Below are 23,908 nucleotides of genomic sequence, written 5' to 3' on the forward strand. Positions count from 1 at the left end.
AGACGAGAGACAATCTAATCTACATTCACCCAGATCAGTTGTCGGGAACCGGGTCAGGCTCGAGAGACCAGATCGAGTCGGCGTAGTCCTGGATCGAGCGGTCAGACGAGAAGTCACCCATGGCAAACGCCGTGCGGATAGACTTCTTGGTCCACTCCTCCTGGTCCTGCCAGAGCTCGTCGACGAGCTTCTCAGCGGCCAGGTAGCTGCCGAAGTCATTTGAGACAAGGTAGTAATCGTTGTCATAGACGGTCTTGAGGACGGGGTCGTAAACGTGCCCATCGCCGAACATGCCGCTCTGGATGGCCTTGAACACCTCGGCGAGCTCGGGCGAGCGCTCCTCCAAAGGCGTGGGCTGATACGCGTTCGAGTAGCGGACGGCGTCGACATCGGCCGCGAGGTGACCGAAGAGGAACGCATTCTCCTCGCCGACATCCTCGGCAATCTCTGGATGTTAGCAGGTCTCAAGATCCTCAAACCTCACCGATATTGGCACCGTCAACAGTACCGAGGAGAAGGGCGCCGTTGAGACCAAGCTTCATGTTCGAAGTGCCTGAGGCCTCGGTACCGCCGGTCGAGATCTGGACCGAAACGTCGGCAGCAGGAATGAGAACCTCAGCAATCGAGACGCTGTAGTCGGGAACGAAGACCACGCGGAGGAGATCCTCGACCTCGGGGTCCTCGTTGACGACCTTGGCAACGTTGACAATGAGGCGAATGACGAGCTTTGCGATGTAATAACCTGGCGCGGCCTTGCCGGCAAAAATGGTCGTGTGGTGAACCATCTTCTTGCGCTCCGCGGGAGTCGCCTTCTTGATCTGGAGGTAGCGCCAGATGACGCCGAAGATGTTGAGGGTCTGACGCTTGTACTCGTGGAGACGCTTGATCTGGCAGGTGAAGATCGAGTTGATGTCGACGAAGATGCCCATTTCGTTCTCCAGGAGCTCGGCAAGACGCGCCTTGTTCTCCATCTTAATGTCGCGGAATCTCTTGCGGAAGGCAGCGTCCTCGGCCATCGGAATGAGCTGCGCAATTTGCTTGAGGTTCACTAGCCAGTGGTCTGAGCCGAGCGTCTGAGTGATAAGTTCGGCGAGGTTCGGGTTGCACTGGAGCAGCCAGCGGCGAGGGGTGATGCCGTTGGTGACGTTGGTGAAGTTGTCACGGCCCTTGAACTCGACGCTAGAGAGAGTGAGCTCTGCACAAAGCGAAATGCCGAGGGGAGAAACTCACAAGTCGCGGAAGATGGTGGACTGCAGGAGCTGCGAGTGGAGCTCGGCGACACCGTTAACCTTGAACGAGCCTACAATAGCGAGGTTGGCCATGCGGACAAACTTGGTCGGTCCCTCTGACATGTCAGTGGAGCACGCAAGGCCACCTACCCTCGATGATCGACATGCGCTTGATGCGGTCCATGTCACCCGGGAAGCGCTTGGCAACCTCGTTAAGGAACTCGAGGTTGATGCGGTAGATGATCTGCAGGTGGCGAGGAAGCATGTTCTCGAAGAGAGGCAGGGGCCACTTTTCGAGCGCCTCGGGCAGGACAGTGTGGTTGGTGTAAGCGAAGACCTTGGTCGTGATCTTCCAGGCAACATCGTATGGCACCTCCTCCTCGTCGATAAGAATGCGCATGAGTTCAACAATGGAGATGGTAGGGTGCGTGTCGTTCACTGCAGTCAGCTAATGCCTCACGATCCTAAACAGGCTTCCAAGCTCTAGGCGAGAACCTGTTGCCAGGAGCAAGGGCGCGCCCTACCCCTCGAGGCGCTCAAGTGCACTTTTGCCCTTCCAGCACTCCTTCTCCCGATATGGACGCGCCCGCGGCTTCTCCCGGCTCCTCCCCCAGGCGTGACTCACTCTGAATGACGACATAGTCTGGGAGCTGCTCCCACGGGAGATCCAGCTTCTGATAGCGGCGAAGAATGTCCTGAAGCGACGCCGAGCACCAGAGGTACTGCTGCTTCAGACGCAGCTCCTTGCCCGAGTACATGTTGTCATTGGGGTAAAGGACACGGGTGATGTTTTCGGCCTCCGACGAGCTCTGGACGGACGCCTCGTAGTTGCCCGCGTTGAACGAGTTGAGGTCAAAGCCCTGGATGGGACGCGAGCCCCAGAGGCGGAGGTTGGCCGTGTTTCTGCTGTTAGTTGTCAGCCTTCCTTCCAGCTCACTTGGTTCCGAATCCTGGAACGGGCACATCGTACGCGACGGCGAGACACTCCATGCCGCCGGACCAGACGGCTCTATCGGTGTTGGGCACAGCCTCAACACGGCCGTAGAAGCGGATGGGGTAGGCGACGTCGATACGGGCAATCTCCCACGGCTTGGGGGTGAGCATGCATCATCTTAGGGCAACGTACATTCTCACGGTCGAGCCACGGGTCCGGCGCCTCAAGTTGCTCGCCAGTGTTGGAGATGAGCTGCTTGAAAATGCCGTACGAGTACCGCAGGCCATAGCCCCAGCCGGGCAGGTTGAGGGTAGCCATCGAGTCAATGTAGCATGCGGCGAGGCGGCCGAGGCCACCGTTGCCGAGGCCTGCGTCGCGCTCCTCGTTCAAGAGATCCTCAAAGTTCTTTGGGTCAGTCAGGTCCGAGCTGAGATGTGACTCACAAAGCCAAGCTTTTGCGTCGCCGTCTCGTAAGTGTTGCGCATGTCGAGGTTGAGGACGGCATTGTCGAGCGAGCGACCCATGAGCCACTCGATGGAGAGGTAGTACACACGCTTGGGCGCGCTTCTAGTGTGGTATGTCGTCGTTTCGTTCCAACGCTTGAGGAGCTGGTCGCGTACCGACAGCGCAGTGGCCTGGTAAGCGGCGAGCTCGTCGAGATTAGCGGCTTGACGTGCGAGGGTGGTCGTGACATGACGGACGACGGTGTTGGCAACCTGCTGGGTGTCCTGGGTGTCGACGTCGTTGGCCTCGAGCGCCGCCTTCCAAACCTTGGGATCGCCAATGGGGCTCTCGTCGATGACCTTGCCGCCCATCCCAGCGGTGGGGAAGTACGAGCCTGTATTAAATCAGTGACCGGGCTCCGTCATGGATGGGTGGATAGGGGGACGGATTAGTGTACTAACCAGTGAGCGAACGCTGGTGAGCCTTGGGCCGGCGCGGAGTTGGCACACCGATCTGCGTCGTGTCGATAGCGTGGTTAGGGCCGGCGGCGCTGATCGAGCTGCGGCGCGACATCGCAGGCTGATGCAGACTCGGCGTGCGCGAGCCGGGCGGCGTCGACGCTTCTGTTAGCTGGGAAGTGCGAGGAAGACCTCACACTGCGACATGCGCCGCTCTGGCGCGACGCGGTTGAGGTTCTCCTTTGTGAGCTGGGGCTTGGACATGGCGGCCAGCTTGTGGAGAAGGGGGGGGGGGGGGGGGGGAAGAGAGGAAGAGTGAATGGAGAATGAGAGATGAGTTATAGATGAGATGCAAGGAAGCGAGGAGGACGTGGGGGTGACGAGGTCGGCGAGGTCGGAGCGATAGCGTGTGAGGCATGTAGGACGGCAAGGGGCCCAGGGGGAAGAAAGGAAGAAGAGGAGGGGCGCGGGGACAGGGACGTGTGGTGGGGGTTAGGATTGTGATCTTGGGGCAGGTCCAGAACTGATTGGCAGATTGGCAGCAGGCCAGCACGCAGCACGGCATAGCACGGCAGAAGACGCTCAGAACGAACGAGCAGGTATGCAGGCAGAGGCGCGAGACGAGACTCACGCCAGCGGCATGCGGCAAGCCACAGCCGACATTGACATTTGGACAAAATGATCGAATCGCGTCGTGACATGCAAGCTCCGGTCTGCGAGGCACGAGGCCGAGGCAGGACTGGACGCACATGCGCGGAGAGCACAGCGCTTGGGACCTTGAGCGCTCAAGCACTGCACTCTTGCAGATCGCGATCTGCCATCTGCATTCCCTGGCCACGGGCCAAGAATCGCTAGAGTGTTAAAAGACTGGGCAAGATAAATTGCAGGACGCTCTGAGATGCTAGAGCTGTAGAGGACAGCAGCTACCCAGCGACACGGCGCGTATGGCGCATTGCTCTGACCAGCTGACTTCAGTAGCTCCGTTGCATGGCGTTGCTAACTGCTCGAGGTGCTGATTGAATGCCACCACTTTCGTCATTTCCAGTGCCTACTCATATTGCTGCCCTGCATACCCTGGATGCCCTCGCCAGCTCGCCAACAATACCATTGTTCTCTATATCTTGTTTGTAATGCAGTCATTATGACACAAATCCAACCATGAGTAATGGTTTATCCCGGCGGCATTTATCATTCCCTCCCGTCTTGGCCTCTTGATTGGGGGCGCCTCATCCGTGCCATCCCTCCCGAGCTACCGAGCCGCGCCTGCGCCCAGTCTGACGTCGTATGTCGTCTTCCAACGGTCCGCACCGCACGTCCTTTGCGTACATATCGACACATTCGATCCGATCATGAAACACTTCTCATGGCGATCATGGCATCTGACAAAGTCGGCAGGCTGCCCGATGACGTCGTCCTCGAGGATCGAGTGCTTCAAGTCGGTTTAATCGCTTCAATCATCAAGCTATCGTGACTGTGGGAATCGCGAGAAGCATTCACGAGGAGGAGGACAAGGAATTTCATGGCGTACGTGGCGTCCCGAGGCCCTGATCCGCGGCCTCCATGTTCGGCGGCCATCCAACCAACCCCCTTGCGGCTGCGGCCCCTCACGCGCCTCCGCCCCAGCCTCGGCGATCTCGCACGGGGTGCCGCTCGCGCAAGATGACTCCCACGCCACAAAAAACACCACACTCAAATCCTCTCCTTTCTACAATTTAATACGAACGTGATTCATAACTGTGCAACAACATGGTATATATCCCTAGAGTCGCAGTCTCGTCACAGGAGGAGGAGTAGAAGGCCGGACGAAACACAGAGCACAAGTAATAATGATAATCTATTGGAGACGGACAACATCCAAGCCGACCGTGGTGTGCGAGTGATCGCTGTACTCGCCCTCGACGCAGACCTTGACCGACTGCATCCACTTGTCCTTGAGGGCTTCGTCAATGGTCCAGCGCGTCTTCGGGTCGGGATCCAACATGTGCTTCACCACATGGCGACATTCGCGAGGAATAAGATTGTTGAGAGGAGGCGGGCACGCCGGCGCGCCTTCAGGCCTCGTGCCCGACGGGTAATATTGTGCGAGGTAGGTCGAGAAGGTGGGATCAGTCGGCTTTGCCACGCGCCACGGCAGCTCTTGGAACTGCATGCAGTAGAAAACGATAGCGGCTGCCCAAACATCGACAAGGCGCGCGTCGTACTCTGTCTGTCAGCCTGGAAACGGATGTGATAGCGACCAAGCTTGTCAGCGCTATTACTCACCCTTCTGCTCAAAGAGCTCTGGTGCAATGTAGGGTTCGGAGCCGCACAATCCCTTGGACAGATGAGTCTTCTTCTCCCAACACATGCGGAAGACGTCGGAAACGCCAAAGTCGGTGATCTTGACGTGGCCACGGCCATCCAGCAAGAGATTCTCCGGCTTGATGTCGCGGTGAGCGACACCCATAGAGTGTAGGTACTGGATGCCGTGAAGGATCTGCTTAAAGGTGCACTCGACCTCGGCCGAGGACATGCCGCCCTTCTTGATAGCGGCGTAGAGGTCACCACCAGGGCAATACTCCATGACCTCGCACCAATGCTGTTGCTCGTCTTGAACGAGGTCAACCGTCTCAACAATATTGATGTGGTGAAGCGTGGAGCTGATACAGAACTCGGAAGTGAGCTTCTTGACATAGTCCTTCTCGGTCTCGTTCTTGCGGCGCTTGCGGAACTCCTTGACAGCGTACAGCTTCTCCTCGCGGCGGTCCCACTTGTGTGCGAGACGAACGACAGCCGTGGCACCCTTGCCAATGGCGGCCTTGTCGCAGACTCCATACTTCTTCAGCAAAGAAGCAGTGCTGTTGCCGTCACCACCCTCGCTGCCCTTTGTGGAGCCGCGATCAGACCCACGGGCGGAACCCGAGGGGCGGCGGGACAGCTTGCCGTCCTTGTTGCCGCCGAGCAGGTCCTTGAGAGTGAACTTGGAACCACCACCGTCCCCACCACCGACAGACGACGCCGAGCGCTCGGAGAGGCGGCGCTGTATGGAAGGGGCGGCGGGCTCATCCTTGCGCTTGATGCTACTATTGCGCGATGGCGGTCTAGAGTCTGAAGCGGGGGTGAGCGGGGGCGATATGTCGCCCGACTTGTCCTTTGGCTCATGGTTGAACATCTTCGCGAGGAAGCCCTTCTTCTCGCCGCGGTTACTGCTGACTGACTGGGCGCGCGACTGGCGACCCGTAGGCACAGGCTCGGGGATAGGAGGAGGGACAGCTGAGACGGGCGTGGGCGCATGAACTTGAATGCGCTCCCCGGATCCCATGCCGGACGCGTTGCGCGACATGGGCGCAGAGGAGGGTGGCGGGATCTTCATAGCAAGTTGCGCCTGGACGCCCTGGCCGGCTGCGTCTATTACACTGTGGTCGGATGTCGCTGGAATGGGACGGACTACGGTCAGTTTTGTCGGCTGTCGCTTCAACTTACACTTTGGCGCAGTGAACGCAGAGTCCGGTGGGAGCTCGTGAGGGCCAGTAGAGGCGCTCGCGGGACCAGTGGGAGGAGCGGTCGAGTCAGGCGTCCGGCGGACATTGATGTCTGGGAGAGGGACAGCTAGCTCGGCCACTGAGATGGTGCCAGAGTCAGGAGTCACCGGTTGGGTGGGAGACGGGACAAGGGAGGGTGAGCTGAGAGGCGCGTCGGCGACAGCACGCTGTGCTTGCAGCATGGCGGCCACCTGCGGCGTGGCATCGTTACTTATGTGATCGGAGGTTGTCTTTCACATCAGCATGCAACCAATCAATCGAGCTCACCATTTTTCTATCGGCGGGCTTGGAGTCGTCGTCGCTAGCTTCTGGCAGGCCGTCGACAACGGGCATACGAGCGGTTATGGGTGTGGAGAGAGTGGTGAGAGGTGAGATATGTGAGCGGGAGCGAGACGAAAGCGCAGTTCAAATATAACGTCTGGACACGGCCTTGATGACTAACACGCCGGAGACGTGTGTGGACAATCGAGGCTGTTAGGCGGCAGTAGAAGGTGAGATGTCTGGTGTTAGACGTGAGTTTGATCGCGAAATCGCCACTCACAACTTGTTCCAGCACGCTAGGCGAGCGCGAATGGAACTAGCTAGACAGGCTACTGGGTGACGCTTTTAGGTTACAAATAGAAAGCGTTGGTGGGGCGCCAGCGTATGTCCTTGTGAGGCCGTTGATGGAAGCAGCGGGTAGCGAGGATTGAGGTGCTGACACAGCTTGACGTGAGAGGGCAAGCTGGAAAGTGGAAGCTTGTGCGATGGGTGAGAGAGTGGGCGAAGTGAGAAGGGAAGAGTGGAAGAGGTAGGCGTCTGCGAGATGAGGGGCCCGAGTTGAAGGCTATCTTGTTGCGCGAGCGCGAGAGTAGTGCAGTAGCGCAGTAGATGTAGGCCGAGGTTGTTATGTTCAAGTGTTTACGGCTGACGCTGATGGCGCTATGGCGCACGGTAGGGCTGGGGAGCTGTGGAGTGTTGGCAGATGAATAATACGAGTAGTGGCGGTGCTGTTTAGTGGGGTGGGGTTGGCTGTGGGCGTGGGTTGCGTGGTGCAATGACAAGGGGGGGAAAGTGAACCTTCCTGGGTGGGGGAGTGCCTCACTTTATCCGTCCGCCCACTTTGGCCACTGGTTGGCTTGCTTGCTCATCTGACGCACCGTACGCCCGTACACCGTACACCGTACACCGTACACCGCACCGCACTGGCTGATCCGCATTGCGCTTCAACACCGTACACCTCACAGCAGCTCTACAGCTGTCAGAAGCTCGGCACAGGCGCCACTCTCGTGCATCTCGTGCTTAGTCAGGGCTGCCGCGACACGGCTCGCGGTCATGAGCGCCTGAAACCGCGCCAACCCTCCCCTTGCAGAGCCTGCATACGAGCCACACTTGGGCTTGGCGTACCTCCCGGCGCCATTTTGGGCTCTTCGAGACCCGTTAGGCCCGTCCCGACTCGGGTCTGCGAGATCATGCGAGAACAGGCTCATCTAAAATCTTCTGCATCGTTTGACTTGAGTAGTACAAGAATACATGTATAGCTGTGTAGCGGCGTGGTGGATTGCGCTGGCTGTGCTGTGTGCGACGGCGATCGGAGAGGGGCGAGCGGAGATTATGTAGATGAACGCATGAGCGTGACAGAGATGGTGACGGAGGGGGACAGGAAGGAAGCCTGCGGGCCTGCGGGAGAATGTGCCAAGTGCAAGAGAAGTGGGGTGGCCAAGGTGCGCCATTTCGACAATTGGACGCAGCGCCCACCAAGCGTCTCATATGCCTCATTACAACAGGAGTTAATCATGTACTAGTAGCCGAATTCAAATTGCGTGAGAGAATAAAGTCTCGTCCACACCATTCCTACATCCGTACATCCGGACATTGCCATTGACACGGTTTGAATTTATGTCCATGAGACTACCGTGGGAGACTTGGTCGCGCGCAGCGCAAACATGGCGGAATCAGATCGAGTTCGTTCGATGAAAGGTCGAATGACGTGGCAATTAGTGGCCAATGGAATGAAGAAATCGATTGAGGCCCCAGGGCACAGGGAATCGCCGAGGGACGCTTGGCTCCAACATCCGAGAGGCCGACAGACGGCCCCGGCAGGCCCGTGGCCGGGACCCTTCTGGTGTCTGTGATGCGGGACGTCAGGGGCGTCGGCGGAAGTGAGGGTGATCATGTGGGCGTACAGTACTGGAACTCGTTGAGTAATTGAATGGATGCATTATTACGCGCCGGGGGAAAAGGCAAACGCGCAGGGGCAAGGGGAGCGAGCTGGCGAGCTCTCAGGATTGTGCGAAAGAGATAGGGATTACAGGGAAGTTGGGTCCGTCGGTACCGATTTGCGGTAACTTGGCGCGCGATCGCCTTGCCACACGATCTGAGCCATGCACTTCGGGCCGATGCATCCTTGTTTGGACCCTTCAGCCCTCCTGCGCCTCTTGGAGCATTCTGCCATCGTTCTGCCATCACGCCGCCATCGCTTATAGCCTCGTGCTCACCGTCAGTGCAGCGCTGCCAGCGGCTCACCTAAAAGATCGAGCAGCAATATTTTCGGAAGTTAGCGACACCACGTCATGACGCAACGCCGCCCCTCAGCACAACGCTTGGCCCCGCCACCCGGCAAATGTAGCAAAATTGTCATCAACATATTACTCGCACTATCGATCCACATGATCCGAGGCAAGGGAGAAATGAGATTACTTGGAGAGGTCACCAACGGGGAGGAGGAAGTACGAGGTCTCCTTGGTAAGGATACCAGCGAGAGCGGTGTAGAAGGCGACGAATGCGGTGACGACACCAAGACCACCACCAGCCTTGGTGACGGTGTGGTTCTCGGTGAAGTGGCCAGCGGCGAGGACCCAGAAGGTGATGTCAAGGAAGAAGAAGACGAGGAAGAGGGCGACCGACGAGCGAAGAGTGCCGAGGAGGAAGAGGAAAGTAATGATACTGGGGCGTCAGTACAATTGTCATCGGCGTTCGACGTGCGCACGGCCCTCGCACACGTGTGTCCGGGAATCCGTGGATTGGTACTCACCCCCACATCGTCAGGAAGATGGCGAGCGCAGACTCCCTCTCGTGCGCGGTAGGGTAGGCGGCGAGGACCTCGAACTGGGGGATGTAGAAGCAGGCGAACGAAAGCCAGAACGAGCCGTACGAGGTGAAGGCAGTGGCACCGAAGGTGTTGCCGCAAGCCCACTCCTCAATACCAGCGATGATCTGGGCAAGACCACCGTAGCCGAGAGCGAGACCGAGAATGACATTGGGGTGCTTGACGCCACGAGCCTGCGCGTTGTAAAGCGAGAGGACGAAGGTGGTACCACCGAAGCTGAGGGGGTCAGTACAAGTTCAACAATAGCGAGGCAGTGAGTGTCAACACTTACGCAAGAAGACCGAGAGGAGCCGGGTTGGCAAACTTGCGGTGGAAGACGGGGAACGCCGGCTGCGAGGTGTCCATGGGGTTACCACCGGGGGTGATGAAGCGCGAAACAGCGCTGCCGCCCGAGAAGCCGTTGTTGGCCTCAACGTTGCCCGAGTTGTTGAGCTCGTTCTTGAGAACGCCCTGGTTGCCGTTGACCTCGGACATGGTGTGTGTAAAGGTAGACAAGAAAGAGAGAAGAGAGTGACGAGAAGAAGGGAGACGCGAGTCGAAGGATGAGGAGACCAGAATGAGAAAACCGGCCGCCTTTAAAGCTTTGTTTTCGAAGAGTTCATAAGGAAACAAGCGGGGCCGACCCGTTGGTGCGCGCGGTGTGGTGCGCCCTCTCCTTCTGCGCCTCATGCCGCCGGTGGACGACCCCGCCCCCACACATTTGCGGCAACAGCTTGCAGCCCCTTGGGCGCGACGCGCGTTTTCCCACCTCCCACGGGGCCGCTGGGCTTGTAGCGCCGTTCCTCGGCCCATCGGTCGTGTCAGCTGTTGTGCAGAGCAAGAGCGGCGACACCCAATAATCTGCTCCGCCGCTCTTCGAGCGGGGGCAATAGAGGGGACAAGAGTGGCCGACACTCGGCGGACCGGGGTCGACAAGGCACTCGTTTCGTCGAGCTCCCCTCCTCGCGCTGGAGCGCAGACCCTGACGGTGGTGGCTTGGACTGGCATTCGTCGGTGACGAATTTAGCACCCAGATGTACGCTAACGTACCGCAGTCCGTACGCCACTGTCGGTCACATGTCATTCATCCTCGATGCAGACTACGTCTGCATTACCAGCAGCCGCGGATGTGAGCAAGCTCTTTGTGGCAGCTTCAGTTGTTCTCATTCTATTGTCTCTGCGTCTGTATGTTGTTTACCACCTCACCAGTTGTGGGTGCGTGATGATGGAGCATGCTGCGGTCAGATTGGAGCAAGTCATTGGCGTACGTCAGCAGGTTGCGGCAGCGCCACCTGGTACAGGCACGTGGGGCAGGGCACGGACTTTTTGGCCCAGAGAGACGCCGAAACGTGATTGCCTTGCTCCTGGCCTCCTGAGTGGATACATCGCAGCCTCCACCGCCGCGTAAAGCCGTGTCACCCCCGGCTGCCCCGGTCGCTCACTAAGCGGAACCGTGCCATACGCCAGCACCGATGTCGGACCACGGAGGTACCTCGAGTTCCTGCTTGGCCGGTGGTGCCAGCCCCCCTCTGATGCCATCGCTCCGCCAAGGCCTTGTTTGCACCCCCCGAGACTCCACGCCGACAACGGCGGGCCCCGAGCAACTCCACACTTGCCACGCCCTATGGAAAAGCCCCACACCGCACCGATCATGAGGCGTCGGTCGTGATCGGCCTCTCACATCGGTGGCTCCGATCTATCGCCTTGGTGATTGGTGAGACATGGCAACGGCGACGCCGGCTACATCCTGTCCGAGCTTGCTGCCTGCGGGGTCCCGACCGAACGATGGCTACCCTTCGGGCTTCACCTGTAACTGGTAGACATCCGGGTGCCCTGCGGGTGCCCTGCGGGTGTAGCTCGCTCTAAGATATCGGCTACATCCTTATTCCAGAATGGAGATGCAGTGGGTCACTTGCGTGAGCCACTCCGCCACTTCTACTTAGCGATCATTCGGCGAGTCACCAACACCGCACGGGCCCCGTGGCGGACCAGTGGTGACCCGTGGCGTTCGTAGCGCACAGACGACGGCAGAACACGACCATGCTTCTAGCACTTGCATGTGCTCAAACTCAGATCCCTTAGTCACCTCCTGCACTTCACCTCCACCAAGCACTCGCTTCCAAGTTCACACGCCAACAATGTCATATTACCTAGTCAAGCCTCAGAATAAGTCGGGGCAAACGCGGTATGCAGTTTGCGGCGCCAGCGCTCTACAGTCTCTATGCACACGACAGTGTCGCCCGAATTTCCAGTATGACCTTGCTCGTCTCCTGGTACATGGAGGTCCACATTCCTCCGTGTTGGCGCCATCCATCCCGCCATTGTTCTTGTTGCTGGCAAACTCACGAGCTCACGAGTTATGTGCTTGTCATGGTCAGACCCTGAGAGTCAGATCAGATACGAAATCAAAACGGTGTGTGCCTCGCCGCGACAAAGGTCATGTTGTGACTCGTTCCCACACAGACTTACCGTGCCCTTGCACTGATTGTTGGCCGACGTGGGGATGCACGACAGGTACCGGCACCAGGTGCAAGCCGCGTTCTGAGGTCAGCATGCGCAGCCAACGTCACCCGATTAGCGGGTCGAGCCTTACGGGGTCGTCGCTGTCTGTGAAAGTCAGCAGTGTACTTGACGACGATCTCACAGAAGTTTTTGGTAGTCAGAGCAAACGCCACAATGGCAAGCGGCAGCGCAACAATGCGACATCCCCAGACGATCATGCGGTAGCGCTTAGTCTCGGGCGTCGACGGTACGAGGACGATTCCGAGCATCAGTCCCATTGCGAAGCCTCCCAGGTGAGCCAGGCCGTCAACTGCAAAGGGGCTGCTATCAGGAAAAAACGCAGGTGACACTCACATGTAGCCCATTGCCACGATTAATACGAACTCAAGAGCGAACATCATAGCCTTGAACTTCGGACGTGCCTCGTACTTCCAGTGCAGTGCAAGGTCGACCATAGCGCAAGCTTCCTGGCTGGTTAGAGTTGTCGACTACTGCACACTCACGATCGCGAAGATGGCGCCACTCGCACCAGCCGAAGGGATGCCTGCGAGCGAAAAGCTGCCACCCAGTAAGTTGCCGTAGATTCCACCTGCAATGTACACGATCAGCCAAGGAATGGTGCCCATCATCCGCTCCATTGGCCCGTTCATGGTCACCTGCGCAAACATGTTGACGAGCAAGTGGATAATGCCAACGTGCAGGAAGATTGGACTGAAAAGGCGCCATGACTGGTCAGGCGTTCCACTTGGGAACCCGCCGTGCCCACAGATCTCAGCGATGGTACACAGCTCTGTTGGCGGGTTGGCAGTGTTGCTGGGACATCCCATCTGGAGAGTGGGCGAAATGCCAGGCACAACGCGCATGCAAGGGGCGAAGCGCGCGCCAATGTTAATTAAGACGGTCGACGACGGCCCGATCATGAAGTTGAAGTATGGCTTTGTCGAGATTGGAGTGCCCTGCGCCTTGTTATTGGCGACGAGCTCATAAACCATGACAGCGCACATGACTGGGCGTCAACACGAGCGCGCGCCGCAAACCTCACTGATGGTCAACAGATATGCCATCACCGGCCACCGCTGTCCAGGCATCCCACGATGACGGCGCTGAACGACCTGCTCGGCTGACTCGCCCATCTTGACTCCCACTAAACGGAACACGCGGTCGAGACCTGTGGCGAACAGCAGCGTATCTTTCGTGTTCAGAGCAGCTGGTGCTGGGATGAACCGGCTGTTCTTCTGCGCAGCGATGGGTCGCAGTTCGATATCGCCTCCGCTGTTGGCGTTATTGCCGTACGGGTTGTAGGGATCTGAACCAGCGTACGGGTCTGCTCTCTCGCGCTCGCGCTCGCGCGCCTCGCGGCTCGGCGAGCGTGCGAATGGGTCAGGCTCGTCTGCGCGGAACGCGTCGTTGCCGCCTGACCGCTCATCATAGCGCCCATTCTCGCCGTAGTAAGGGTCACGGTGGTCGGATGGACCATCGTTCAGGCGGTAATTGTCACCGCTCGTCTGCCTGTAGTTGTCGACGGGTTGGCGGTAGGGGTCGCTACCCTGCCGGTACGGCTCGTTGTGCATGTCTTGATAGTTGTGAGACTGCTCGTGGTAGTCGTTTGGTCCTGGTTGGTCGCGGTACCCATCCTGGTATTGTCTAATCCCGGGTGGAGTGGCACCGCCGAGCAGCGGTGCGTATGGCTCGGGGTCCGAGTTCTTACGCTCGAGTTGAGGAGGGAAGACGTTGGACATGGAGGTGACTGAGAATGAGAATGCGGAGTGGACTCTGCCGAAACAGGAGGGTGGAGGTCTTGGGTGGAGGACAAGGCAGCTGTTGACGAGGCTGTGAAGGAGGTCGCTGAGAGTGGTCGGAGCTATGCAGCCGTCGGAGGACCGTCCGAGTGCGAGTGGGAGATGAGATGTGGGCAGCTGAGGTTGATAGAGAGATGAGAGAAGAAGAGAAGTCAAGAGGTGCAGGAGGTGGTGGTGATCACGGACCATCATCTTGGCGCCATGGCGGTGCGCGCCCTTCGTCCCAGGGTGAGCGCCACGCCATTCCACGTTCCAGCTGTGCACCCCGTTTCGCAGTATGGTAGCACCCTCCCATCGCCCGCCACTTGCATCTTGGTTGCGCAGACGCTGAACAATTGCAGTGCAGGATGCGCCTCATACCTTGTTGACGCGAGATGCTACCAACAGATGCATGCTACAGGTTAGAGCACGGCGGTACGTCCAAGTTTTATCTTCTGACTTAAGCATGCATACATCGAGCGGATTGCCAGGGTAGGAAAGCCTAGACGCGCTGAACGGCGCAGGGTTTACCTAGGCACCGCGTCCTTATCTCCGCACCCCGCCAGGTCCGTCACAGCACACACGCGCCAGCACGGAGGGCACACCACTCGGGCTGGAGAGGGGCGGCGCGCACGCCGCGGCCAAGCAGGCGGTATCTCATGTCGTGCATTCTTGGGAGAGCGTTAATGGTGTCTGTGTCAGCTATTACAGCGAGAAGACGCACCACCGGGTCCACCGGACCACCAGAGCTCCGCGGAAGCGGCGGCGCGGGGCCACATCACGCTCTCGAGGTTGGCGTCGTCCGTCTGCTCGGCCCACAGCGAGACCTGGCCTCGGGTCAGCTCGAAGCTACTTTGTCTTACCGCCCAGCACCAAGTGGCGTTGATAGTCGGCAACGTTGGCGTACGGGTCGAATCTATGTCAGGCCTAAAGCTATAACGGCTCACGAAAGCATCTTTGTCCACGGCTTGAATGGGTCGCACCAGCTGTTACCGCCCGGAGGGAGCCACCCCCCGTGACCGCAGTCCTGACATCAGCTTCGCACTGCGCACCGAGCCGTTGGATGGCGGTCGGAGCAGAAGAGAGGACATACGAGGTAGAAGAAGTCTGAGGCGGCATGGACGACGCGGAAACCCTTGTCCAATACAGCACGCGTGTGAGCGCTGCTCAGCCACACTTCAACCACGGTATCAACACTGAGTTTCAGGTCGCCGTGGTCCAAGACCATTTCCTGCCACACAATGGGCGTGAGCCCCTTCTTCAGCAGGACCGCGTGTGTACGATTTGTGAACTGCAACAGGGCGTCCTCTAGTGTCCAGCCCTTCTCTTTCAGCGTCGCCTGCGTCGGACCATCGTCACGCATACAGCGCAGGTTCAGCTCATCTCCCCCCGTCCCGAAGTACGCGCTCGACAAAAGCTCTGCTGCTGCCGTAAAGATGGCCGTCGTGTAGTCTACCACAGCGTCGTCCGCGAAACGCAGCTGTCCGGCCGGTGGCTGGTTGGCGTTGTCTTTCCAAGGCGCATTGAGGCATGCAATGAAATCGGGGTGTGACTCCCCGATACTTGCTGTGTGTCCGGGAGTATCGATTTCTAAAACCACGTCGATGCCGCGCTCGCCAGCGTACGTGACCAGCTCTCGCACGTCGTCCTCGCTGTAAATCTGCTGGGAGGAATAAGCGCCCCTCACCAGCTCCGGCAGCGCCGAGAGATCCAGCGGCCACGAGTTCGAGTCCGTGACGTGCCAGTGAAACACGTTGAGCTTTACCGCCGCCATCGCGTCGAGCATCGCGCGAAGGGAGGGCAACGGGAAGAAGTGCCGAGACGTATCGAGAAGTACGGCACGCCAACGGAAAGCAGGCGCGTCATTGATGTTGTAAGGCGCAAAGGGAGCGAAAATAATCCGAGCTGGACAGTCGAGGGGTACCTGAAGTGACATGCCCGGGTCCAGCTGCGTCGTAAACCAGAGGTTCTCGAAGGTTGTGAGGGCGCGGAATGCGCCAAGTGCAGTCTCGGCTTTGCCCGTTGCCTTTCCGCTCGTTGGTACAGACAGCTCGTAAGTCTCGTTTCGCTGCCCGATCGGCTTTGTGGCATGGGCGAAGACGGTCCCCGGGTTGCTGACGCTAAGGTGTAAAGAATCAATGTACCCATTACAGCCTCCATTGGCCAGGAACTCGGCGCCGCGTGAGGGCGAGAGGTAGGTGTGTTGGATGCATCTCAGACGTTTAACCATGCGCGATGCGGCACTGATCAAGTCCTGGGGTGGATCATTGTCGAACTTGACCTCAAAGTCGTGAGTAAGGCACACAACCGCGTCGCCCGTCGCGTACTTTGCTGGGAGAGGAACGATGTTAAGCTGGGAAGCGGCCGCTGTGGCAGAGACCACAAGCGACAATCCTGCGAGAAGCCGCACAGCAGGCGAGAGACCCATGACTACTGCGGTCTGTCAAAGGCGCACAGGTGTGAAGACGTAGTCTTTGAATACTAGGCGAAGTTGGGTCGTGCGATTGCTGCGGCGCGTGTTGGCGGGGCCGTATGGTTGTTTGTGTGGATGGAGGAGGTATGGGAGGAGGGGATTGGAGGGCCGAGGGCGCGTTCAGCACAAAATCAGGGTCCCAATGTTTGATGAACGTCATTTCATCGCCTCAAAGCAGCCGCGTCAGTTGACATTTGATCCCGTCCACCCAGCAGAGCAGGCAAACACTGCCTCACAACTGCCGTAGCTCTTGCCGTCGCACACTCTCTCTCCTCTCAACTTCCCATCACGCAGCAACCTCTTATCTCTGTGCTACCTCGCTACTGTACAGTGCCTCGCCACTTTATCTCAACGTCTCACCTCCAGCAACCTACAAACACCCACACATATACTCGGCACTGCTGCTCGGCCTACACTCAGCTCCACTCCATAAGTATCGTGATCCAAGATGAGTGAGTTCTGGACTCTCAGTCTTCCGGGTGGCAGCTGACAACAGTGCAACGATTGAAGGAGACGCGTTACAAGCTCGCCGGCGCTCTTGTCTCTAGCAAGGACAACGATGGCGGCGGGCTCCATCGTCTGCGCAATGGTAACGACGATGACAGCGTCCCAGCCGGAACGTACCGTAACCCGTCGCTGTCGAAGCCCAACCTTATCCTGCATTCCGTTGCAATCTTCTTCACCTTCCTCGCAATTTGCACGATGGCCGCTGTCGCCGCCTTCCAGGGCAAGTGGTTCAGCGTGTCTGGCGGAACCGGGTTCACATTGTTCCTTCTGCTGCTTGACTTTACGCTCCTCATTGCTCTCTTGTCTATCCCCTTGATCTACGATCGGTGAGTCTGATTGCTGTGTGTTGATCTGACGGAAGGTGGGACAAGGGCCGTCGACCGGCGCAGTTCCTCTCTCAGGCGCGTGCGGCCTTCATCCTGCACGTGTTCGGCACTATCCTCCAGGCCATCGCCGCCTTTGTGGTCACCATCTCGGCATGGAGCAACCCTGGTTGTAAGAACCCCGACGATGACAAGCGCGCCGAGGACCTCGGCGATGACTACAAGAACGGCCTCGGCGGCTGGTGCCGCACTAAGAAAGCAAGCGGAATTATCGGCTGGCTCGCGCTCGCTGCGTGGATTGGCCTCCTCATCCTCTCGGGCCTTGCGTTCCGTGAGGACCGCCGCAACCACAAGGAGCCATCGTTCATTCCTCCCTCGTCGCCCGGTGCCCTGGAGTCGGGCATGGGCCGACCCTATGATCCTGTCGGCGACGACGACGTCTTTGCGGACAAGTACGAGGCTTCACCTGCTCCGCGCCTGGACGATGCGTACGCCCAGCCACGGCCCTACGCCCACGGACGGCCCGGTGTTCTCGCGCAGCAGGAACAGACGGCCATGTCACGCCCGAGCGTCGACGCGTACGGCGCCTTTGACGGTGACATGCCCGGCGCTCACGCACACGCTGAGCCGAGCCGGACAATGCAGATGGCATACAATGACCCTTGTGAGTGGCGAAGTCGATCCCTAAGCGAAGCTAAGGCCGTGCGAAGAAGCACAACAAGTCTCACATTGAAGTGTGCTGACGTTAAGACGCAGACCTGCGAGCCCAAGTCGTTGCAGATGGTGGCTTTGGTCACCCCACGCCCCCACCGCAACACTACCCGTCCCCCTCGCCAGCCCCCGGTCGACCGGCCTACCCCGGGTACTGAATGGCTCCGACCGCCAACATTCTGACTGCCACCTAGCCAGACTAGACTAGCCCGTGGTACCGGCCCAGCGCAGAGCACTGTAGTGCCAAGATGCTCCATACTTGACTGAAGCCATCCCATGCCCCTTGCCCACGACCGTCTGTACATTATCATAGACCCAACGGCGTTCATGCAAATCCTACGAGTACCTCCTTTACATGCTCACGGCGAGGCCGAGGGCAGCGAGCGAAAGCCCCGAGACGAGGTTGAGCGTGCTGCTGACGCCGTGGATGGTCGAGAACGCCGAGTTGGCGGCAGCCACGTCCTGGGCGGGCTGGGGGTCAGCGACGCCGACGTTCTCACTTACAGCGACCTTGCCGGACCGCTCGGCGCGGTGGCGCTCATACAAAAGGCGGATGGCCCGCGGGCCCACAGCGACCCAGTTGATGAGCTGCGGGACGAAGGCGCCGAGGATGAGGAGACCCTGCACGCCCTCCTCGAGGCCCCACCACGCCGCGCGCCGGAGGAGCACCGGGTGGAAGTAGAGGTGCGTCGCGAGGAGCGCGCCCGAGAGCAGGGTGCTGGTGCCAAAGTACGCGGGGTGCATCGAGGCCTGGAGGTGCGAGAAGGACTCGCGGTCCAGCGTCGTGTAGGCCTTGTGCGAGGACTGGTGTTAGTGGGAGGGAAGTGGCAGGTATAGGAGGAGGGCGTAGGATAGAATGGGCAATGCAGCATTGTGAAGAATGCAAAGCGGAGAGGATGAAAAGGACAAGATGGGAGACCCAAATCACACCGGGGTCACAGCGACCTTCAGCGCATCGCACTCACCACAAGGTGCCAGGCATTCGTGCCCAGCGCGGTACCCCACGTAAGCAGATAGAAGCCCTTGAGCGTGAACGGAGCGAGCGCGTTCGTCATGGCGAAGAGTATGATGGAGAGAGCACGTTGGCTGCCAGGCTGCTGACGACAACAATGCCCCACCCTCGGTCCAATAGGAGCCGAGTATGACCTCATTCCCCGCCAGACCTGACTGACCAGCAAGATGCATTGTTCGGGTGAATACATGCGTGACATGCCACTATTAACTATGAGCGCTGCGCGCTCCCTGCCGGCACTTGCGGCGAGAACGCAGGGCGCACGAGGGCGGCGCCTGGCGCAGGCGCAGTACTCTGCGCGGGTTTGTTCATATGCGAGCCCGATAGATACTCAGTGAAGCCAGGATAGCGGGACGCTGGACCAGCAGCCGGCTTCGCCTCGGACTGTGATGCGGGCGAATTTGCCGACGCCAATGGTCGTGGCGGCTGCCGCGCGTGCCCATTAACGCCCCCGCCGTTTGATGCAGCGTCGCGCCGTGGTGGAATGGGATACGGATCCACCTTTCGGGGAGGGGCTTGTGGAGGCGGGCGTGATGGCCCGATGGACGACGTTACGGGCATGCGCGATACCTCTGGCACGTGCGCGTGCGACTGGGTGTGCTGACTCGCGGTGGGTCTTTGTTGCTGCTGCGCTGGCCGCTGCACCGACATAGGGTCCTGGTGCCGCCTTTCGGGATGCGCCTGGTCGCTCTGAAGATAGTTCGCGGGATGCTGCGCGGCCTGGTAGGGGTACAATGATGACGACGATTGGGCGTAAGATCCATACATCGGCGACGCGTGGCGAAAGGCAGCCTGTTGCTGCTGCTGTTGCTGCCTTCGTGCCTGCCGTTAGCTCATTCAACTCATGGCACGTACGTCCATGAGCTTGAGATCCTGTAACGCATCTTCCGTCGACAGCTTTGGCGGCACTGCGCCAGCAGACCAGTCAAATGGCTTCGGCGGCCGGTCAACGCGCGGGACCGGTCGGTAAACTTTAGGTGTCTCCAACTCGTTCTTCTCGCGCGCAAGCCGGCGGCGCTTGCTCCAGGTTGACTCAAACTCGTCCCAGTGAAGCTGGTCTCGTTGATCCTGAGGTCAGCTTGCCCCTGCTTAGCCCGCTCACTGTCCACGTCGACCAGGAAATCTTGTCCTCGATCTTGCGCCAGGTGCCTAGATCGTTGATCGTTGCTTGGTGCCTCCGTGAGGCTACTTCATGCAGCCGCTCGCGTCGCGTTTGTAATGTCTTGTTCAGGTGGATGAGAGCCGGATGTGTTCCTTGACGTCAGCAACCTCGCCTCAGCGGACTCACCATTCAAAATCATCTCCTCCTCGCGCGCTGCTTCTTCCAATCGCTCGACGTAGAGCCGGTCGCGCAATGCGGCAAACTTGACCTCCAGCGCGAACAGCGCGCGGATAGCTGCTGGCGTTGGGAGCGGCGCGTGCGACGAGTGGCCTGTTCGAGACTGTACAGCCCCTTTGTCATTAGCGTGGTATAGCGCGCAGTACGTACCGGTGTCCGGCGCGTCTGTCTCGTCCGCCTCTTCCTCAGCATCGGCCTCGGCCTCTTCCTCTGCTTCTTCTTGTGGTTCTTCAGCCTGAGCCTCGGCTTCGGCTGGCTCTTCCTCCAGCTCGACATCACCATCATCTCCCGCCTCATGCTTCACTGGGCTGTCCTGGGCATCTGTCGCGTCCCCGTTCCCAGCGGCAGCGACCTCTGCGGCGTCTTCTGCGCGCATGGTGATGTCGCCATCGCCTTCCTCTGCTTCAGGGGTCAGCTCCTCATCCCCACTGTCGGGGTCAAGATCAGCCTTGTGGGCGCCGTGTTCTTCAACTGCTTCGTCGTCTGCAAGAAGAGCGTCGTCTTCATCGTCGTCGTCGAGCTTGACTACGGGTGTATCGTCATTGCCGTCCGCCTGCGCATGTGGAGAGGACGGAAGCGCTTGAGGGTGCGGTGGGTCAGAGGGGGGTGGTGGAGTGAGGGATGGAGATGGAGAAAGTGAGGAACCGTCGGGAGAGCTGGATGTCAGCGCACAGTTTGGCACACACTCACCGTCGCCTGTCAGCTAACGCCTGCAAGTTGCCATCAGCCTCGTCGTCATCGCCAATGTCCGATAGCGCGTCCAGCGCATCGTCTTCCGGAACGGGATTGTGCTCGTCCATTTCCTCCTCGTCCTCTGTGAGCTCACTCTCCGTGAGCGGCTCCGTTAATGTGGTAGGGCTGCTGCCGCCCACAATGCCGTCCTCGTCCGCGGCGGCTGTCGGGAGATTGAGCGCCGTTAGCGGTACTGTGCTCTCTGTCGGGAGCTGCAGTGGCGACGGCGAGGCCGATGACAAGGGCGATGACGACCTCCGCTGTGCCAACATAGGTGCGGGTTGGCGGATGAGCGGCGCTGCGGCGACTGAAGAGCTATGAGTCGGGGGAGGGGCCAAGGCACAGATGATGGGGGTGGGAAGGGTTGATAGAGCTCCTCAAGCCAGCAAGACTGTGGATAACGCAGCCAAGCAACTGACACGAGATGGTGAGTGGTGCAAGGTGGAGAATCGAGGTGGATGTCGGAGCAGAGGTAGAGTAGAGTGGAAGGAGGATGGAAGGACAAGCAAGAATGAGGCGCTGGATTGCTTGGGCGGCTGGTGCTGGTGTGGTGGATACGCGCTTTGCTTACCGGCTGACCCCACCGAATTTGCTCCCGCTGACCTCCACCAGCATGGCCTCGTGGTTCAATGCGGCTGATGCGCGGCGCTGGCTGCTGCTGGCCGGCTGATCGGACCGCAGTGACATCATACAATCGCCTGTGCTGCCTCTCTTTTATTTTGCTCAGATGCACCAGGATGCCCAACAGATCTCGCATTCACTTTTGCTTGTATGTACTGTAGTACCGTGCAAGTTATCAAAATGCAAACGGGCAGGATAATTCAGTCACTGCACTCGTTTGTCACCGACTGGTATCCAAAGGAGGCTCGACTTGCCCCCAGAGCGGGCTAGCGGGATGGCGGGAAGCGCCACGACCGGATGTTGATGGCTTTGCCACTGAGCCGCTACTTGATAAACCTGCCAAGCAGCTCGAGCGACTGGAACCTAATGGAGCAGGCTGCACCTATAACCAGCCTGCCTGCCAATGTATCCATATATCTCTGTGTCAGACAGGTCAGGCGCGAGCTGAAGGATGGGCGGAGGTGGGACCTTCTCAGACCTGGAAACCTGTATTTGGATTGGAAGTCAAGTACGGATGGCAGAGAGCGGAGAGAGCGTGAGTCAGTCTGGTTTGCCGGGGTGGCAATGATTTTGTTATCATGCTGTTCAAGAGGCCGGGAGGATGAGAATGATGAGTAATGATTAGAGCGCAATGCTTAGCGCACAATGCCTAATCAAAGTGTGGTCGAAGTCACTGGAACCACGGGGCTGGGTGCCGCCACAGGCGGAGAATTTTCTAATTCCGGGCTGGCAGTGGGCCTGGCGGGGTGGATCAGGGCCAGGGAGGGAGTGATGGGTGCATTGGGCTGAAGGGCCAACCTTCCTTCTGGCGCTCGGCTCGTCCAAGCAGGCCAGGCAGGCCAGGCAAGCCAGGCAGCCAGGCAGGCTACAGGCAGACGACTGTGGTCGGCGCGCGCTGGCGGGGGCACGCTGGCTCTCCACTCGCAGCAACTCTGGACAACTCATCTTGCTCTTCATCACTCACTCTCCAATCTTCAACACTCATCTCTACTTGCCCGTCCCCTCTGTGAGCTTCGTCACCACCTCCCCAATCCCCTCCCCCTTCTCACCCTCATCACACTCACGTTCTCGCTTCCTTACTCCTCCGTCATCTCTGCCTCCCCACTCCCCCATTTTGCGGTGCTGACAGAGCCTCCTCCTTCCATTTTGTGATCGATATCTTGCCACCGCACTTATCCTTCCACAGCTTCTCTACTAGCGAGCATAATCAAACATGGCTCTCAAGCGCATCAACAAGGTGAGTATGCGCGCCAGCTCCCCAGCTGCTGCCCACCTCAAAGTCGTGCACTATGCACGGCCCCGCCCGTCAGACAACTCACACGACAGGAGCTCATCGACCTCGGCCGTGACCCTCCATCCTCGTGCTCGGCGGGTCCTATTGGCGACAACCTCTTCCAGTGGCAGGCGACGATCATGGGTCCTGTGAGTGCCTCGACATGTCCTCGCGCGGTGCGATCGTTGACGAATCAGTCTGACTCGCCGTACTCGGGTGGTGTGTTCTTCCTGTGCGTCTCGGCAGCGTAGGTATGACGGTTCTCTAACGTCAGTTCTCTCACCTTCCCCACCGACTACCCCTTTAAGCCTCCCAAGGTCTCGTTCACCACCAAGATCTACCACCCTAACATCAACGCCAACGGTTCCATCTGCTTGGACATCCTGCGAGACCAGTGGAGCCCAGCTCTGACCATCTCGAAGGGTAACATTGATCGTTTTCTGCGCTGACAGAAGTTCTCCTTTCGATTTGCTCCATGCTTACCGACCCCAACCCCGATGACCCGCTTGTCCCCGAGATCGCGCACGTAGGTTATCAGATATAATGCGAAGGACGGGGACTAACGCGACAGACGTACAAGACGGACCGTGCGCGTTACGAGGCCACCGCCCGGGAATGGACTCACAAGTGAGTATAGAAATGATAGGCGATGAGGGCGCAGGAAGGCGCAGCTGACGCAACAGGTATGCGACGTAGTAGCGTCAGTTGGTGGTGACACATTCCATGGATATATTCCATGTCATCCGCGGGAGTTCTCTTCATCGACGACTAGTTGTGATCTGTTGCATCACCTGTCGCTGTCTGTTGTGGTGTTGCACAACATCGGGTAGAGATGGATGGGAGCAGGTGGATGTGCGGCACGGCCCTTGAGATTTTTTGCGTCAGACCTGGTTGGATGTTGTTGGCTCGACATAACTGATCTGCTAATGTGCGCTCATGCAGAACAGAGGGTGTAGGGGCGGGGTGTGGAGGCTCTCATCTCTT

The 23,908-nt window shown here is 58.9% G+C and overlaps 9 protein-coding genes across 9 annotated transcripts; 2 read left to right on the forward strand and 7 right to left on the reverse strand.

Annotated features, from left to right (window-relative positions):
- Positions 1-34: 34 nt before the first annotated feature.
- COLE_02669 (uncharacterized protein) lies at positions 35-3,329 on the reverse strand (the record flags this gene model as incomplete). The annotated part of the gene is made up of 10 exons (XM_018426940.2): positions 35-447; positions 485-1,179; positions 1,231-1,345; positions 1,380-1,667; positions 1,855-2,132; positions 2,167-2,318; positions 2,356-2,568; positions 2,607-3,001; positions 3,069-3,227; positions 3,263-3,329. The coding sequence occupies 10 exons, from the start codon at positions 3,327-3,329 to the stop codon at positions 35-37; spliced, it is 2,775 nt and encodes a 924-aa protein (XP_018276221.1).
- Positions 3,330-4,899: 1,570 nt separating this feature from the next.
- Positions 4,900-6,919, reverse strand: COLE_02670 (uncharacterized protein; the record flags this gene model as incomplete). The annotated part of the gene is made up of 4 exons (XM_018425555.1): positions 4,900-5,267; positions 5,328-6,491; positions 6,528-6,816; positions 6,854-6,919. 4 exons carry the CDS (start codon positions 6,917-6,919, stop codon positions 4,900-4,902), a joined length of 1,887 nt encoding a protein of 628 aa, XP_018276220.1.
- Positions 6,920-9,261: 2,342 nt separating this feature from the next.
- On the reverse strand, positions 9,262-10,019 carry COLE_02671 (uncharacterized protein; the record flags this gene model as incomplete). The annotated part of the gene is made up of 3 exons (XM_018424172.2): positions 9,262-9,511; positions 9,600-9,890; positions 9,946-10,019. The coding sequence occupies 3 exons, from the start codon at positions 10,017-10,019 to the stop codon at positions 9,262-9,264; spliced, it is 615 nt and encodes a 204-aa protein (XP_018276219.2).
- Positions 10,020-12,041: 2,022 nt separating this feature from the next.
- Positions 12,042-13,726, reverse strand: COLE_02672 (uncharacterized protein; the record flags this gene model as incomplete). The annotated part of the gene is made up of 5 exons (XM_065626225.1): positions 12,042-12,192; positions 12,282-12,476; positions 12,510-12,622; positions 12,659-13,161; positions 13,198-13,726. 5 exons carry the CDS (start codon positions 13,724-13,726, stop codon positions 12,042-12,044), a joined length of 1,491 nt encoding a protein of 496 aa, XP_065482494.1.
- A 778-nt stretch (positions 13,727-14,504) lies between these two features.
- COLE_02673 (uncharacterized protein) lies at positions 14,505-16,361 on the reverse strand (the record flags this gene model as incomplete). The annotated part of the gene is made up of 5 exons (XM_018426939.2): positions 14,505-14,626; positions 14,658-14,765; positions 14,797-14,849; positions 14,881-14,960; positions 15,027-16,361. 5 exons carry the CDS (start codon positions 16,359-16,361, stop codon positions 14,505-14,507), a joined length of 1,698 nt encoding a protein of 565 aa, XP_018276217.1.
- Positions 16,362-18,298: 1,937 nt separating this feature from the next.
- On the reverse strand, positions 18,299-19,002 carry COLE_02674 (uncharacterized protein; the record flags this gene model as incomplete). Its single annotated transcript, XM_018420516.1, has 2 exons — positions 18,299-18,751; positions 18,913-19,002. 2 exons carry the CDS (start codon positions 19,000-19,002, stop codon positions 18,299-18,301), a joined length of 543 nt encoding a protein of 180 aa, XP_018276215.1.
- Positions 19,003-19,796: 794 nt separating this feature from the next.
- COLE_02675 (uncharacterized protein) lies at positions 19,797-21,302 on the reverse strand (the record flags this gene model as incomplete). Its single annotated transcript, XM_018419761.2, has 5 exons — positions 19,797-20,027; positions 20,062-20,213; positions 20,248-20,412; positions 20,449-20,954; positions 20,989-21,302. 5 exons carry the CDS (start codon positions 21,300-21,302, stop codon positions 19,797-19,799), a joined length of 1,368 nt encoding a protein of 455 aa, XP_018276214.1.
- Positions 21,303-21,954: 652 nt separating this feature from the next.
- Positions 21,955-22,269, forward strand: COLE_02676 (uncharacterized protein; the record flags this gene model as incomplete). The annotated part of the gene is made up of 1 exon (XM_018424171.2): positions 21,955-22,269. The coding sequence occupies one exon, from the start codon at positions 21,955-21,957 to the stop codon at positions 22,267-22,269; it is 315 nt and encodes a 104-aa protein (XP_018276213.2).
- A 595-nt stretch (positions 22,270-22,864) lies between these two features.
- On the forward strand, positions 22,865-23,555 carry COLE_02677 (uncharacterized protein; the record flags this gene model as incomplete). Its single annotated transcript, XM_018424170.2, has 6 exons — positions 22,865-22,888; positions 22,978-23,073; positions 23,122-23,156; positions 23,199-23,347; positions 23,380-23,450; positions 23,496-23,555. The coding sequence occupies 6 exons, from the start codon at positions 22,865-22,867 to the stop codon at positions 23,553-23,555; spliced, it is 435 nt and encodes a 144-aa protein (XP_018276212.2).
- Between the last annotated feature and the right edge of the window lie 353 nt (positions 23,556-23,908).

Source organism: Cutaneotrichosporon oleaginosum (assembly GCF_008065305.1).
Source record: "Cutaneotrichosporon oleaginosum strain ATCC 20508 chromosome Unknown ATCC20508_contig02, whole genome shotgun sequence".
In the NCBI taxonomy this organism is placed as follows: domain Eukaryota; kingdom Fungi; phylum Basidiomycota; class Tremellomycetes; order Trichosporonales; family Trichosporonaceae; genus Cutaneotrichosporon; species Cutaneotrichosporon oleaginosum.